The sequence below is a fragment of the Corvus cornix genome, chromosome 3 (genome assembly GCF_000738735.6).
Source record: "Corvus cornix cornix isolate S_Up_H32 chromosome 3, ASM73873v5, whole genome shotgun sequence".
Taxonomy (NCBI): domain Eukaryota; kingdom Metazoa; phylum Chordata; class Aves; order Passeriformes; family Corvidae; genus Corvus; species Corvus cornix.
The window spans coordinates 79149378-79165150 of NC_047056.1; the positions used below are offsets into that span (position 1 = coordinate 79149378).

Sequence of the window (15773 nt, forward strand, 5' to 3'; positions counted from 1 at the left end):
AAAAGCAATATAGTTAAAGTAATAAGAATGGGAAAATGATTAACTTCACTTTACTAATGAGATCTGAGGCAGAGTTTTAAAATACTTCACACAAAATCAAACACAAAGTTGTGGCACAGCCAGAAAATGCCCACTAATGACCTAGTAAGACACTTTCATCAGTGTTTTGAGTCATTACTACTCAGCTTAAAAGTAACTTGAATGAAAAGAAAAAAAAGAATACCAAAAATATTTTAGATCATATTTTAAAAGAAAAATCTCTTTTACAGAACACCAGCTTATGATTAGTGACTTTACTATCATTAAAGAAAAAAGTCTAAGAAAAAAAATTCTTCATTATTTACTTACTTCTTCCATTAGCTTTTCATTTGGTGATCCTGAACAAAGACAGACCAGGTAGGTTTGTTTGAAATTGCCTTTTGCACTGATTTCTGGATGGTCAGAGCAGAGTTTTGCCAGGGCAGTAGCTTGTGTTAATTCCTTTGCTTTCATTAGGTGCTTAATACGCATATCCAGCAGGACAGGGCCTTCTGATACTAAAAATTCATTCACTTCAAAAAAAAAAAAAGCCAAAACATTATATGCATGTTACAGAGCTAACAGATGGCATTTACTCAGTCATGGTTGACTCCTAAAATTTACACAAATCAAAATAGATACAAAAGATATGAAGCAAAGATGAGGAAAAGCTTCTTGGTGAACTGTACTTCTTTATCATAAAAGCTCCCTGTCACAGACCTTTTATATACTTGCAGGTTTTAATTAATTCTAATTTCTTGGCAAAACAGCTGCACACGAAACAGACTGAGAGACCATATAAATATTAAAATATTTAGATACCATTTAATTATAGTTCTACAGAAAGACAACACAAAGCCACTGCTCTCACATCCTTTGAACATTTGCGCTATGCCTTCGCTAACAGTTGCCTTTTAAAGATCTTGCTATTAAAAGATTTATGTGACAAGTACAGAAGTTTCTGAACCTGTTTTTATTGGTGTGAAATGTTTCGTATTATACACACATAGTATACAGTCAAACACTTTAAAGTTCTTCAACCAAATAAGTTTCCTTATTTGAAAAAAGAGGCTTATCTTGTATACATTTGACTGTGCATAGTCTAAAACTCAAAAGAGATGGGTATTGAACTGTATTTTTCAGATATGCTCCCACCAGAGTTAAACTGTGTAGTCTACACTAAGCACCCAACTCTAGGTGCCTCATTGGAAGGCATAAGAATCCTACAAAAAGGAGGAACATGGATTAATGTTCCGATTCTTAAATATATATCTCAGGTCTCATCCAGATCTTCAAGATCAAAATTGTTTCAGCTTTGAAGCATGAGGTTTAGTACTACCTACAGAATATTTAAAGTCAGTTATAAAAACTAGACACATAGACAATCAATTTTGTTTAATCCTTTTGACATTAACACCTCCCTGTTTCCACAAGATAGATATATACTGCATTAAAAAATAATTTGGTTTTCAATTACCCTCACTTTAATAATACATTCTCACATCTTTTAAAAACAGCAGACTTTTTCTACTGTTTTTTGTTTCTTTTGTGAAAACCAGCAGATACATTATATGCTTTCAGTGTTAAGAGTAAAATCTTGATCCTTTCTAAATGTGATTTTTTCCAGTTTTGAGTATTTTCATCACCCCTTCCCAAAACCTTGTGGTCATCTGCAGTGCTCACTTTCTGACACATCCTGGTAGGAACTTTCATTATATTCCTTTCAATTTACTTGTCCTGAATTTCACCTGAATCATGCTGCCCATTCACTTAATTTATATTTTCTTGACTTTTCAAGTCCTGATTCGTCTTGATGAAGTAAGTACTTTCAACATGTAAAAAATGAATTCTCTCTCTAATATCTGAACTATTAGAATATGAAACATGAGGTTTGATGGAAGAAAAAAGCTCATCTCATTTTATTTTTTGTGTCTTCCTATCCCATTTAGTTTGATTCACTACTGTCTTTATTTCATGATTTCTCCTTCTTCTAGCTGCTTATACGGAACATTACTAAAAGTCCATCTTGAAATAAATCAGGTCAACCATTTTCTTTACCACTTGAGTGCACAAGACTTTAGGGCAAAAAATACTGCCTTTTCCAGAAACTGGGACTGTTAGACCCCATCATTATCTTTCACGCATTTTCAGATTTATGGTTGAATTATCATTTCAACCAACTTCTCAGTTGTTTATTCATACATATCCTTGTACCTTGTTACACATGATCAGCAATGGCTAACTGATGTGTAAGAATATTCAAATCAAATGAGCTCCTTCTTCCTCTCCTCATGATGATGAAGCTATGACCAGATTTGTATTTATGTAGGAACAAAGGAAAACCAGAGCACAATAACCGACAATTGGTAGACAGTAAACATTTTTTGTATTTATTAGGGGACATTCTTAGCAGCACATAAATGTTCCTTTAATGTCATTACCCATGCATTATAAAAAACGTTCCTACTCCTGCCAACCCACAAATGACCCTGTGACTAACCACATTCAATAGTCTAGCCTTGCTCTTCCTCCACCAGGTACCAATAATCCTTCGCTCACATTTAGTCCTGGATATAACATCGGAACATTTTACCTTATTTCTGTAACAAGATACAGGAAGACCTTAGACTTTAAGATATATTGGTAACCCAAGATGTTTCACTCTGATTTATTACTGTAATTGCTGCATTTAATACTGTAAACACTATGTTCTATCTGCTAGTTCTCAGTAATCCCCTTCCTTTGGTGTTTACTGCTTCAGCCAGCCTACCTTGCATAAGCATCAGCACATTTTCTGTTATCTTCTCAACAAGACACAGGAAGACCTCAGGGTTAGAGCTACATATTAGCTCTTAAGCCTTTATTCTAATCCCAGTGATAATAACCATTACGTTTAGCATCTGAAAGCTCATTCAAAACATGAATTTAAATTACATTTATTTTGTAACTGAACTACAGCTGACATTTTAAGACAAAACCCAGCACTGAAATTACAGGAGTAAGTTTATGGTGGGGAACAGTCTTAAGGATAAGATTCTGAGGTTATTGAGGGAGATTTTGTTTGTTTTTAAATATTTTATAAATATATTTTATCATGCAATACCCATTTCAAAAGTTATTGTGGACAAATTGTTAGTTTACCATAACAATTGTAATTCATAAAAATGCTTTGAGACACAAGTGCTCATCTAGAACAAGTCACTTAACCCCTATGAGCATAAAACTTGACATATTTAATGGGAATGACTCTTGGAAAAATTACTAAATGTCATTTTTGTGCAATGCTCCCTCAGCCATTAAAATTCATAAACATGTTTGTGCAAGGCATGTGCAAAATTCATATGAAATTACAGAATATGAGAGAAAATAAAGACGTGCAGATAACATCTGACAGGTGGTACTACAATCTACTAAGGCTAGCAAATTAACTTGGACAGACTGGGATCTAACCTTTTCAGACAGTTTCCCTGTTATCCCCTTGAGTCCAACAGCTGGCATGTCAGGTCCTACTACCAAGTAATTCCATGCCAAGTTCACAAGAAGGACTAGGAACTTTTATTACAGGTATTGCTCATACCATACATTGATTAAACCAGAGAAAACATAATCCATAGATTAGCAGCACACAAGTGCAGGAATAAGCTCCAAGCAGTAACAGGTTCTCTGTGGAAGACAGTCCACATTAATGCCATGTTTTAGCTGACTAGAAGACTTGAAGAGCACAAAGAGTATTTGCCTTACAAAGCACTCATAATCCTACTACCAGACCCTTCATCAGATGTAGGGTAGGCACAGATTTATCTACCACAGACCTTTACATCTTATCAACCTTGCTTTGGCCAAGGAGGATGAAGCCAGGAGGTGAATATACACATGGACAAACCATCTCAAAGAACTTCAGTTGCTAGTCAGGAAACTACTGTACTGGGTCTGGCTGGGGTAGGGTTAATTCTCTTCACAGTGGCTGGTAGGGGGCTGTGTTTTGGATTTGTGCTGAACGCAGTGATGATAATGTGGAGATGTTTTTGTTATTGCTGAGCAGGGCTTACACAGAGCCAAGGCCTGTTCTGATTTTTGTGCTGCCATGCTGGGGAGGAGCCTGGGCGTGCTTGGGAGGTTGGGAGGAGACACAGCTGGGACAGGTGACCCAAACTGACCAAAGGGACATTCCAGACCATGTGGCATAATGCTCAGTATAGAAGGCAGGGGAAGAAGGAGGAATGGGGCCAACGTTTGCAGCGATGGTGTTTGTCTTCCCAAGCCACCGTTAGGTGTGATGGGGCCCTGCTCTCCTGGAGATGGCTGAACACCCGCCTGCCCAGGGGAAGCACTGAATTCATTCCTTGCTTTGCTTGTGTGCCTGGCTTTTGCTTTCCCTATGGAACTGTCTCTATCTCAACTTTTGAGTTTTCTACCTTTACCCTTCCTATTCTCTCCTCGATGCTGCAGGTGGGGGAGTGAGTGAGTGGCTGAGTGGGGCTTGGCTGCTGGCTGGGGTTGAACCATGACATCTCTTTAGTCATCTTCAAGTGTTAGTCTACATATGCATTCACACTATGGGTGACTCTGAACTGACTCGATGCTTTCCATATCTACCAGGAGCTGGGACTCAGAATCCTTCACGCAAACAACGTCTCAGCACAATTCTGCTGAATGCAGCATCAATCCTGGATGCTTCTGTAGTGGCATAGTGTCTGGAGAAAGGGTAAAAGAAGTTCCAGATGGCTGCTTTGAATATACCCAGGAGGAAAACACTATTTTTTTTTCTCCTCTCAAAACTGAGGCTGCTGGTATCACTCAGCTTCTGGTGACAGGTGCTCTAATTACTGAAAATAGTTCCACGTTGGCTGTTAAATTCTGCCTGTTATCCACCTTGACAATCTCTGGATAATGATGGCTGTATCTGGATCCTCTTTTCAGTGACATATTCTTTAGATGCCTCCCTACTACATTTAAACTTATGAAAAATGCAAGAACCTAACTCTTGGCATCCAGGTTTAAATCTCTAAGGATAATTAGAATTAGATACCAAAAAAGCAGCAACAGCCTGGCTTTTCGTAGGGTTATCCTTTTCCTCTAGACAGTTCCTCCACTCACCCTCAGTATCAACTGAGGAGATACCAGTGACCATTTGAAGGATTATACCATCACTACAAGAAAATAATAACCTCGAGGATGGAAAAGCAGGATCATGCTGAAGAGCACAAGCCACATTGACAGAAACTGAGGATGGAAGTGCAGTGTTTTAAGACTGTATAGGCTATTGCATAACCCCAAACACTTCAACTTTCAGGAAACTTAATTTTCAGTTGTCATTAATTCAGATCAGCTTCAATTCTAGATTAGTATCAGTCCTGATCTCACATTAAGCTATCTGGTAGTTCAGGAGGAGGCCAGTAAGACAGAAGACCCACTATGATGTGAGAAAATTAAGACAACCTTACTAAGGTTTCCTTCTGTAACCAATTAATGAAGTGGAGAAATGTGGAAAATTCCTCTCTCCAAATACAAGTGCTTCTTGTCTATCATATGCAATCTTGAGAAAAAAAGAAGTCATGCAGGTCACCATACAAATGCAATGCAATGCAGTGTCCAATAGCAGTATGGAAACAGCTGATGAGTGCTACAGCAGGTGAACCATTTACTTCCAGCCTAGTCAGCAATTACAGCTAATAGTGTTTTCTTGAATTTAATGGTGTGGATAGGAGACCTTATTTTCATATAATACCTTTCCAGACTTCTTTCTGCTTTAGTACTGACTAGTTGTCCCCAGTATTTGAGGTGATGGAAACTGGTAGAGCTGTGCTCCACAGCAAAGAATGACACCAGTGTATCTCTGAAATACTATTTGAGAACACTGGTACTTTGCTATCCTCACGACTCAATAAGATTACGTAATTTTGGGTGATCTTTCAAGTCTAAAATGTCCACAGTGATACACAGACAAAACTCCAAATTTGATAAGACATTCTTTAAAGACACAGGAAACAGGTTTAGGTGGAAAAAGAAGAAAATTGATGTGAACAAGCAAGTAGTTTACAGCTCCTGAGCACACTTGTAAGAGGAATACTGCTGAGGAACCAGAATTCGAATCTGGAAGTTCCAGACCTAGTCACATAATTGTTGTGTGTCCTGCTGAGTAAAGACAAGGGACAGAGGCAAGAAACAACAAGACACGAGGAGCTGGGGGAATGATCTGTCCTTTCAGCACTGAACTGCTTGAGTGGAAGATTGCCTGAGTGCTCTTAAATTAATGTAGATTGATCCAGACCCAGGAAACTCAAAAGGAGTTCCTCAAGAAACCTCTCAGATGGGAGTCATATATAATGCTATCAAATTCAGATGTTCACTGAGGAGGCCCAAAAATGACAACCAAAGATGATCCAGTTGCAGCAAATAAATTATCTTTGGAGTCGCCAGTCAAGAACAAACCACATTCCTCAGCTAATTAGGAATCCAAATACTCATTTCCAGGCTATTCTTCCATACAGACTAGCACTGTGGGAACAAGCACAGTCACAAACGACAACGCTTATGTTTCACTAGCAGAGGAAGAGAGATACATTGTCTTCAGAAACAACTCAAGTTGTAGGTTTCAGCATTAAATAGTTCCCAAGAGAAGATTCTCTTTTATTTTCTGCACAGAATTTGGTAACTTAAGCCAGGCTTCCCAACTTTTATGATCAGATATGGCAATGCCAATGTTTGTCACCCAAGCTGGTGACAAATCAAGGGGACGGAGAATATTTCCAACATGAAAAGATCTTGTATGTGCACACCAGCTCAAATTTGTATCTACTGCATGCATGTAGTTTCTGCAGTACAGTTCAAGACAAATTTTGCTGTTTTATATCATAGTACTGTATGAACATCTTGTAGTAATGCAGCAATACTCATCAGCAAGGAAATCCATGACAGGTATGCTGTTCTTAACACTGCTTCAAAGAACTGTATATCCACCCCCTACTTTTTTTGCACTTCTTAGTGCATGAATCCTTACTGAATCCTTACATTAAATTCATCAGAAAACTGAGCTGTGTCCAAAGCAGTCAGAAGTAAGGCAATTACTTTAATGACGTGGCACTCAAGAGAATAGTCTCCCTAACATCTTACGTAGTGAGTACTTCCTGCTCATATTTAGGTGGAACCCATGCAACAGACCATTCTCAAAACTAGGAGAGCAAGAGAATAACCCAGTTCAGACAAGCCTGCATTTCCTTGTCTGTAATCAGAAGCAAACAGCTGCGCTGTGTGGTCAGAAAACACAAACTTTTCTCACACTATGTCTGAAGTTTGTACAGTTTGAAAATAAAGGAATTCAAAAGGCTATTCTTCCCCAAGTGCAGGACCCTGCATTTGCCTCTGTTGAATTTCAGAAGGTTCTTCTCTGCCCCTCTCTTCAACCTGTCAAGGTCCTTCTGAAGGGCTGCACAGCCCTCTGGGGTACTGGCCACTCCTCCAGCTTTGTGTCACCAGCAAACTTGCTGGGGAGGCACTCTACTGGCTCTTGGATCAGAGATTCCCTGAGGGCTGATCTTTTCAGTGAAGACTGATGCAAAGAAGGCATTCAGTAATTCTGCCTTCTCTGCATCACCTGTTACCAGGGTCCTCCCTCTATTTAGTAACAGGCCCACATTACCCTTTGTTTACTTTTTGTAATTATGTATCTGAAAAACCCTTTCTTGTTGTTCTTGACATCCTTGGCCAGATTTAATTCCAGATGGGCCTTGGCCTTCCTTGTCTCCTTTCAATTTACTCTGACAACCTCCCTACATTCACTTCAAGTGGCCAAACCCTGCTTCCATCTCCTGTGTATTTCCTGCTTATGCTTGAGTAGTGACCAGAGTTCTTTATTCATCCATGCATGTTTCTTGCCCCCTCTGCCTGATTTCTTGCTCATCAGGATGTATCATTTTTGAGCCTGGAAGAAGTGATCCTTGAGTATCAACCAGTTCTACTGGACCCCTCCTCCCTGCAGGACCTGTTCCCATAGGATTCTTACAAGAAGTTCCTTAAGGATGCTAAAGTTAGCTCTCCTGAAGTCCATGGTCACAATCTTACTTATTGCCCTGTGTCCCCTCATCCAATACTGAACTCATGAGCAAGTTCTTAAAAGACTCAAATATAATGCAAATAAATATTAATTAAACCTCTCTCTTACAAGTACCTTACTGTTACAATGGCTGCAGGGTAGTTGAGAGTAAACTAGTAAAGGAGTACTCTGTGGGACTCTAAGGACTACATACAAATCCAAAGTCTGTATTAGGTGCATAATAAGTAATTAAAAGAAGGAATGAAATGCAAATCTTGTGGAAGAGTAAGCATAACTTTTGGGGGGGGGGGAAAAAAATCAATCACATTATACATTTACTGGACTTATCCAAGGGAGCTGTGGTAATTTGAAAAAAGGAGATCCAATTTATTTTCTAAAGAAGTCCATCAAATCCCTAAAGATGCCAAACTCTCTTGGCAGTAAAAAGAAGATCCTTGTACAGATAAATTATCAGTTAATAGAAAAAGAACAAAAAACCCCAAACAAACTCTCAGTGGGTTTCTTTAGGATCTGTACCAGGGACAGCCTATGTCCAGGACTTTTATAAACATTTGGAAAAGAGCAGAGAACCATGGCAAAATATGCTGACAAAAGCAGGGTAGTAAAACCATGCCAACAGTCCACAACACAGCATAACAGATAAAATTAAAATGTTGATTAACCCCCCAAAAGTATTTTCATGGGGGGAAAAAAATGCAAGCCTAACATGCAGGTGTGGTAGGGGGAAATCCTAACACTGAAATAGGTACTAGTCTTCAAGAAAATGTCTTGCTTAGTCCTGATTTAAGAAAACACTAGTTCAATGTGCAGTCAAGAAGCAAGGCTAATGTTAGGAAATACTGTGAAAGGAATGCAGAAAGAAGCAGAAAATCATATTGACTGCTGAATAAACCTTTGGTTCCCCATACAAAGAATGGGGTAGTAAAGCTTGAAGACATATGTAAGACACTACAGAAGAGTGAAGATGAGACATTTTCCTGGGTTGCAGTGTATTCTATTACCATCCTCATGAGCTGCTGAAACCAGGTGGGGCAGTGTTTCCTTGCCTCCTCCCTCTGGACTATCTTCTGTTAATGAGCCCATCAATGCCTGGCCTCATGCCTCATTACCCCATTGTGAGATGCTCCACCCAGAATGAGGAACCAAGCATCCCATCGTGGATATAATCTGAGATTCCGAAAACCACAGACACCCCTTCCACTGGATTCCCAGAGGACAGCAGCTACATAGCCACCACTGGACCTCCAAGGAAGAGCAGACCCTTCTACAGGATCACCACTTCGACAGAACCACATCCACCACTTCAGGAGGACTGCAGCCACCATCTTATCAGACTGCTACTGACACCCTAACAGGGTGTCAGGTTGTATCCTGACTCTGTCAGTTTAAACCAGTGTTTTCTGCCTTTATTTTTTTTAAAATTTCCTTATTAAATTGTTATTCTGACTTGGTGCCTCCTGCTGGTTTGTTTTCAAACTAGTATAGACATGATAGCAGTCTATCGAATCAGGTCTTGTGATGCATTCATTAAAAGACACTTGAATAGTTAACTTGTCAATAGATAGAAAATATCATATGAAATAAGCAGGAAAAGGAGGCAGACAGTAAGAGGAACTACTTCACTTGATGTAAGAACTGTGCAACTGCCACAGATGCTTACATGTAATGCTTTATACAGATTCTAAAACCATTTAGGCAAAGAATCAAAAAAACAACTAAAATTTATTCACACAAGGATACCACTTCTTTGGTGAATTGCAATCACCAAAACGAAAATAACATATCAGGGCACTATCCTTGTAAGCTTCTGCTGATCATATATTCTTCCCTATGCAACTACTGTTAGCCATTCTCAGAACTCAGGTCTAAATGAAACTTCAGTAAAGGCCCTCTTACCATTTGCATTTTGTAACTGAGTAAATGATATTCTCATTTAAAAAAAATATGCAGCTTTAATTTTTTTTATGTCAAATACATTTTGTATATTAGTATTGAACTTGCCCCATTGTAAATTAGCCTGTATGTAAACTCCCTTCACATGGCTTATAAAGAAAATGGCAAGAGAATTCAAGGCATTATTGCAATTTATGTAAAATACCAACATTAAATTATTTGTATGTTCCCATGAACATACTGTCTTATTAATTCAGAAAATGCCACAAGCACATTTATTTATATACTTCATAAATTATCACAAACTATATTGAACAAAAAACTTCCATATATCATAACACTATTTCAGTGTATGATAAAAATGAAGTATATATTATCCCAACCATAATGTTAAATTTTACCTTTATCTGGGTCCAACTGCTCCTGGGAAAGAATAGCACACAATACTGGGTTCTTCCACACTCCCTTCTCTTGTGTAAGTGTTGTTAAAATGTGCAGTTCCTGGCTGCCATTTTCCATCAAGTTTTTATGAGCCACCTGAACAATATATTTTACAAAACAAAGTATTGTTTAAACAAGACATAAGTAATGTGTCTTTCATACTCCTTTATACCTTATGTTGTCAAAATAACACCTGATCAAATAGAGAGTTAAATGTATAACAAAACAATCTTAAAATTCAGCCTATATAGGTTTTACTTCTGCCTCTGTTGCCTAAGATTTAAGATGAAAAACCAAAACAACTGAGTGCCTCAAACTCACCTTGAGATTTATTAACAGGCTACTTCTGAAATTTCTGAAACTAAATTTTGAAATAGGCCTCTCTTTTAAAAATGGATGAGTAATTTCTCTGGTCCACATATTGGCCTGGTATCAGGTGCCTAAACTTTATCTTCTCAAGCTCTTCAGCAGCTCAATTTCTATGTACTGGAGACACGGAAAAAAATACTTTTATAATGTCGAAAGATTTTAGCTGTTAAGATCTCACTGCACGGTTCTATGCAAATACGATGAAACAGGCTGGAGTCTTAAAATCCATTAAAATATCTTCCACTACATTTATATGCTAGAATAAATTCTGTGAGCAGATGTACACTTGGGAGCAAACTCAATACCTACAAAAATCTCGGGATTAAGTAGCAATACACAACTTACACTGGTCCTTAAAAAAAAAAAAATCAAGAAATGGCTCATTTTTCTTTTACTTTTCCACCTGCTCTCAAGGCTGTGGAATCTCTCAGCATCAAACACATCTCTTCAGAATTGATTTCTATAAGGCAATTGCTAGTCAAAATCCATTCTAAAATAATCAGCCTTTCATCTGCCTACATTATTTAGGCTGAGAATCCTGAGGTAACTGTATCTGGTCTTTTTCATTATTATTCTTTTCTCCTCCCCCCTCCTTTCTTTTTTTAAAACTGTGGATGGGACCTCCCACTACATATTTCTGATAAATACTGAGGAGCAGAACTTGTTCCAACACCCTCCTTTAAAGCAGAGCTCTAACCTTAACCAGCCAGTGCCCTGAGAGATCTAACAAACCTTCAGTATCAACTGGCCTTTCATTCATAACTTTCAAACATACAGCCATATATAGTAAAGAATGACTTATATGATAATATTTCATTTCTAAGAGTGTTAATAGTCAACTGTATTTTAAAACATGAATTTTCTTTCAATAATCTGTAAATTTTTTTTCTCCACAGCTGCTGCATGCAGAAAAATGATATTACCTTCAGCAATTACTGCAGAGTACATAGGATTCCCAGCTGAAGGCCTTGCTCCTTACAGACATGCTACATACTCAATATCCCTAGGTTTCCAAAACATTCTGAAAACTTATTAAGTCTTCATTTCATGAATCAAACTCACCTGTACAAAAGTCTGAAATTCTTCCCATTTATCTTCAGGTAAATCCAGAGGCAGACACAGTAGAAGTTCAATACAGCTTCTGGAAGTCAAAAAGGAGTATTATTTGAGGCAATTTTTGACTTCTAAATTATATAATCAACAATTCTTTATTCTAATATCAAAATAGTTGTTTGAAACATCAGCCATAAAACAGTTTGCTTCCTTGAACACATAAAGAAAAAGAGGTCATGAACACTCTTGGAGATACTGTAAAAGCAAATTCTCTAAAAGACACCATAAAAAAAAATTATCATTGAATCCAACCCTGTAAAAGCCTGTGCAAATTGATGCACTTTCAGATTGCATGCAGATCAAGAGTAGCAAAGTGCTTCAAGCCAGGAATGTTGGCTTGTCCTAGGTCAGGAATCCTTCTTGCCTCAATTCCAACAACCAGATATTCTCCTTACATACAACATCCACTGTGAGGAAGGTAGGTGCTGAGACCTGGACTCAGAAACCATTTAGGCAATGAAAAGTTAATAACATACAGACTGGTTTTAGTAACCAAAAAAACATACTCACAGTGCTAAACGTTCAAGCACAAAGGCTACGTTTTCACACTCAGAGGTAAGGTAAGGTCGTGCTTTAACATAACTTCGGATAGCCACCGTGTACACCTCCAACAGAGGCAGGGGATCTTCTGATGTTTTCCACTTTTCTGCATATTCCAACAAAGTCTATTTAAGAAAAGGAAAAAACAACCCAAAAATCAGGAACAAATGTAAGTTTAAAATTTTGTATTTCTCACTAGTAGATCTTCTTAATATAAATTAAGTATTCTCAAAGCATGCTTTTTTCCTTAAAACTTACTGTTTCATTAACAACTGACACTTAGACTCCACACACAATCATTCCTTAATCTTATAAAAATGTTATGACTGACACTTCCTCCCTGTGGTAACATCATTTGATTCATTTTACATTCCTATTTTCCAAATACAGAAGCCTGAAGAGCATATCATAGTTAAGGGACTGAAAACTCATTTTTAGACATTCACTTCTACAGTTCAGCTTCTAAAGCAAGTAAATTTGAAAGCATGTGTCTTTATTTTAACTTCTCTCCTTTCAGGAACAGTTTAACATTTCCCCTGCGTTGCCACCTTGAAGATAAAGGTATCTTCAGGACATTGCTTTTTACATGGCTCTGAAAGGAATATATTCTCTACATTTTAAAGACACCACTGACACACCGAAAGCTCATTAGTCAAAAAATTGTTTTCCTACTTGCTGCATTAATACCTACAGCGATTTCAAAATAAAACTCATGAGAGTGACAAACACCACCAACCAAAGTACAAAAGACTTCTGTTCATTTCAGTCAAGGCCAGGGGACTCAGACACACATTTAGGCAGATTAGATAGCAAGGTTCTCCAGTTAACATCCAAACCATATCCCCCTTGGATCTCTCCTATCATGCCTAGGGTAGGTAGCTTGATGGATTGCAAACAATTCCTATACTATGGCAGGTTGCATGGAGTCTATCATATTACAACGATCAATTTTGCTGTTTGCCTCTTGAGGGGCACGACACACTGAAAGCTGAGAGTAAAAAAGAGCAATTTTGGTTGCCTGACACCCTGCTAAAAGCAGGGCCATTAGAATATATTGTTTGGAGGAGTATGTTGATGGAGCTGTGAGTATCCTGAAGAACAGAGACTTTACAGCCTTTTTGGGCAACCTGTTTCTTGCCCAAAAAGAAAGTGTTCAGACTCTCATTTATTATGATTTTCCTCCACCAGTACCTAGAAGCAGTCCCACAGGTTCACTTCCCTCAATAGAGGGATTAAGCCCTCTCAAACCGGTGCTAGCACAGCTGAGGGCATAGCAGATGCTCAGCCAGGGCACACTGGAGGCTGCTCAGGACAGCTGGGTTGGTCCCAAGACTCTACTGGTGCATGGGGCTACTCCCTCCCACCCCCCAGCTTTGTGCTCACCTTAGCTGAACTACGTATCAGTGCATTCCCCCTGGATGCTGAGCACCCTCCCAACAGTCTCTCTGACCTCCCTTACCTTGCTTGCTCCCACCAAATCACTATGATTCGCTAAAGTGCTGAAAATGTGCTCTGTCCCCTCATTCAGTTACTAATAAAGAAGTTAAGAGAATATTTGCTCCAGTATTGAGCTTTGATAGGAGGCCACAAGTAGCTGGCCGCCATCTGGACTTTGTACTACTAAGTCTTTGGGACCCATACTTCAGCCAGTGGACTACTTCATAGATTTGTTTATAAGAATATGATGGGAAATGAAATACTAGGACCTGCTGATGTCTGGCAGAAAAACATCTGCTGCTATCCCCCTTGTCTGCAGAACCACCTACTTCATCACAGAAGAAAATCAAGTTTGTCAGTGTGAAAGCATGCTACAGAGCTCATACCATCAAGGACATTTAGCAAAAGTCACAGTTCTCCTTTTTATTAAGGTCAGCTGTAATTAAACCAATTTTGACAACATTGGCTCAATTCTGACAAGGTTTGTTCTGGTAAGGCAAAGCAGAGCCCTCTGAGCAACAAAGCTCTTCTGCTACAGAGTCCCTCACATACCTGAATAAGAAACAGAACAAAGTGGTTCTCAACTAACATCAAATGTTGAAATTTTATTTTTAATATGTAAGTACAACTATCTAAAAGAACTTGCTATGTCTGGGATACAATGCAACTCAAATGATAAAATGGGACTTGGTGCAAGTTTATGTATTATAAAGTAGGAAAACCAAATGTTAGCTGTTCTGGAAAGGCAAGTCAATCATATTACAAAGCAACAAGACAAAACAAAACTAGGTTCACGCCTGCCTTCAAATCTGCTAAGCTAAGCTTAAGTTAAATTCAGCAGTCTATCTATGTTAGCTGTCTGTACTGAGTTAGCCAGTGGTAGTATTAAGAATATACTTAAAATTCTTATATTTGGCAATGTCCAAATAAACCCTCTCAATAAAAAATGTCAACTATACTAAACTGAATCAGAAATCTGTTTTGTGTGGTCATTTGCAGTTACAATACCATCACCAGGCTATACATTGTTCACACAAAACACAAACCAAAAGGTATCTCATTCAAGGACATAACAGGTAAGAAACATGCAGGTTTTGTCAAACTGCTGCATTAAAGCCTGGTTTGGTTTTAAATGCACCTTAAAAGAAGTTACATACTCTATCTCTCTCCTGCAGCAGAAGATGCTTCTGAGCCATCTAGTGCTTTCCACTGGAACCTTGAGCCTGAGTGGAATATTGTCTGTTTTACTGTAACACTCAATTTGATGCCCTCCTAAGAGCAGCAAAAAAGCACCACAGATCATAGCAGAGAAATCAAGGAAGTCAGTGAAACAGAGCTGAAGCATGAAAGAAGCAACGGAGGAGGACTGGATAAACAAGGTAACCATATTAGCAAACACTGTTTCAATACCACTTGGCAATTTTGCTCAACGCACTAGAACAATGAGATCAGAACAAAGCACTAACCTTCAAAGAATCTTGAAAGAAACTCCACTGAAAAGCCTCCCTTTGTCCTAATACTCTCATAACCAGAAGTACTATGATTTCCATTACTGACTTGTCACATGTGACAAGTTTAAGGATGCTAGTGGCAAAACAGTAAAATTGAACAAAAAACAGCCCAGGAAAGTATACTTTATATTCTTCACTCTTTGGGTCTTGAAGCAATGTTTTGGATGGAAAACGTAGTAACTTCTTCCCTTTGTCTAGCTATATAAGTACTCACATTAAAAGAGTGAATAGCATAAGCTTCCCTTTATGTGAATGCCACAGACTTGCAGAAGAGACGCTCTCCTCAAACTGATCTTGTTTCTTGTTAAGAATTCACTAGAGCAATCAATACTGCACCTTCCACAGTATAGTACTGCAGAAAATTTAAAATAAAAAGCATGGTGATATAATCCTTTTTC

General features: G+C 38.3%; 1 protein-coding gene across 1 annotated transcript in view; it reads right to left on the reverse strand.

The window, feature by feature from the left end:
• Positions 1-15773, reverse strand: part of ZNF292 (zinc finger protein 292) — a 53271-nt gene that overhangs the window by 13614 nt on the left and 23884 nt on the right. Inside the window, exons 2-5 of the mRNA XM_039568262.1 lie at positions 12398-12552; positions 11837-11915; positions 10366-10501; positions 349-551 (exon numbers count right to left, since the gene is read on the reverse strand). Coding sequence (XP_039424196.1) covers positions 349-551; positions 10366-10501; positions 11837-11915; positions 12398-12552 — 573 coding nt within the window. The remainder of the gene's footprint in view (positions 1-348; positions 552-10365; positions 10502-11836; positions 11916-12397; positions 12553-15773) is intronic.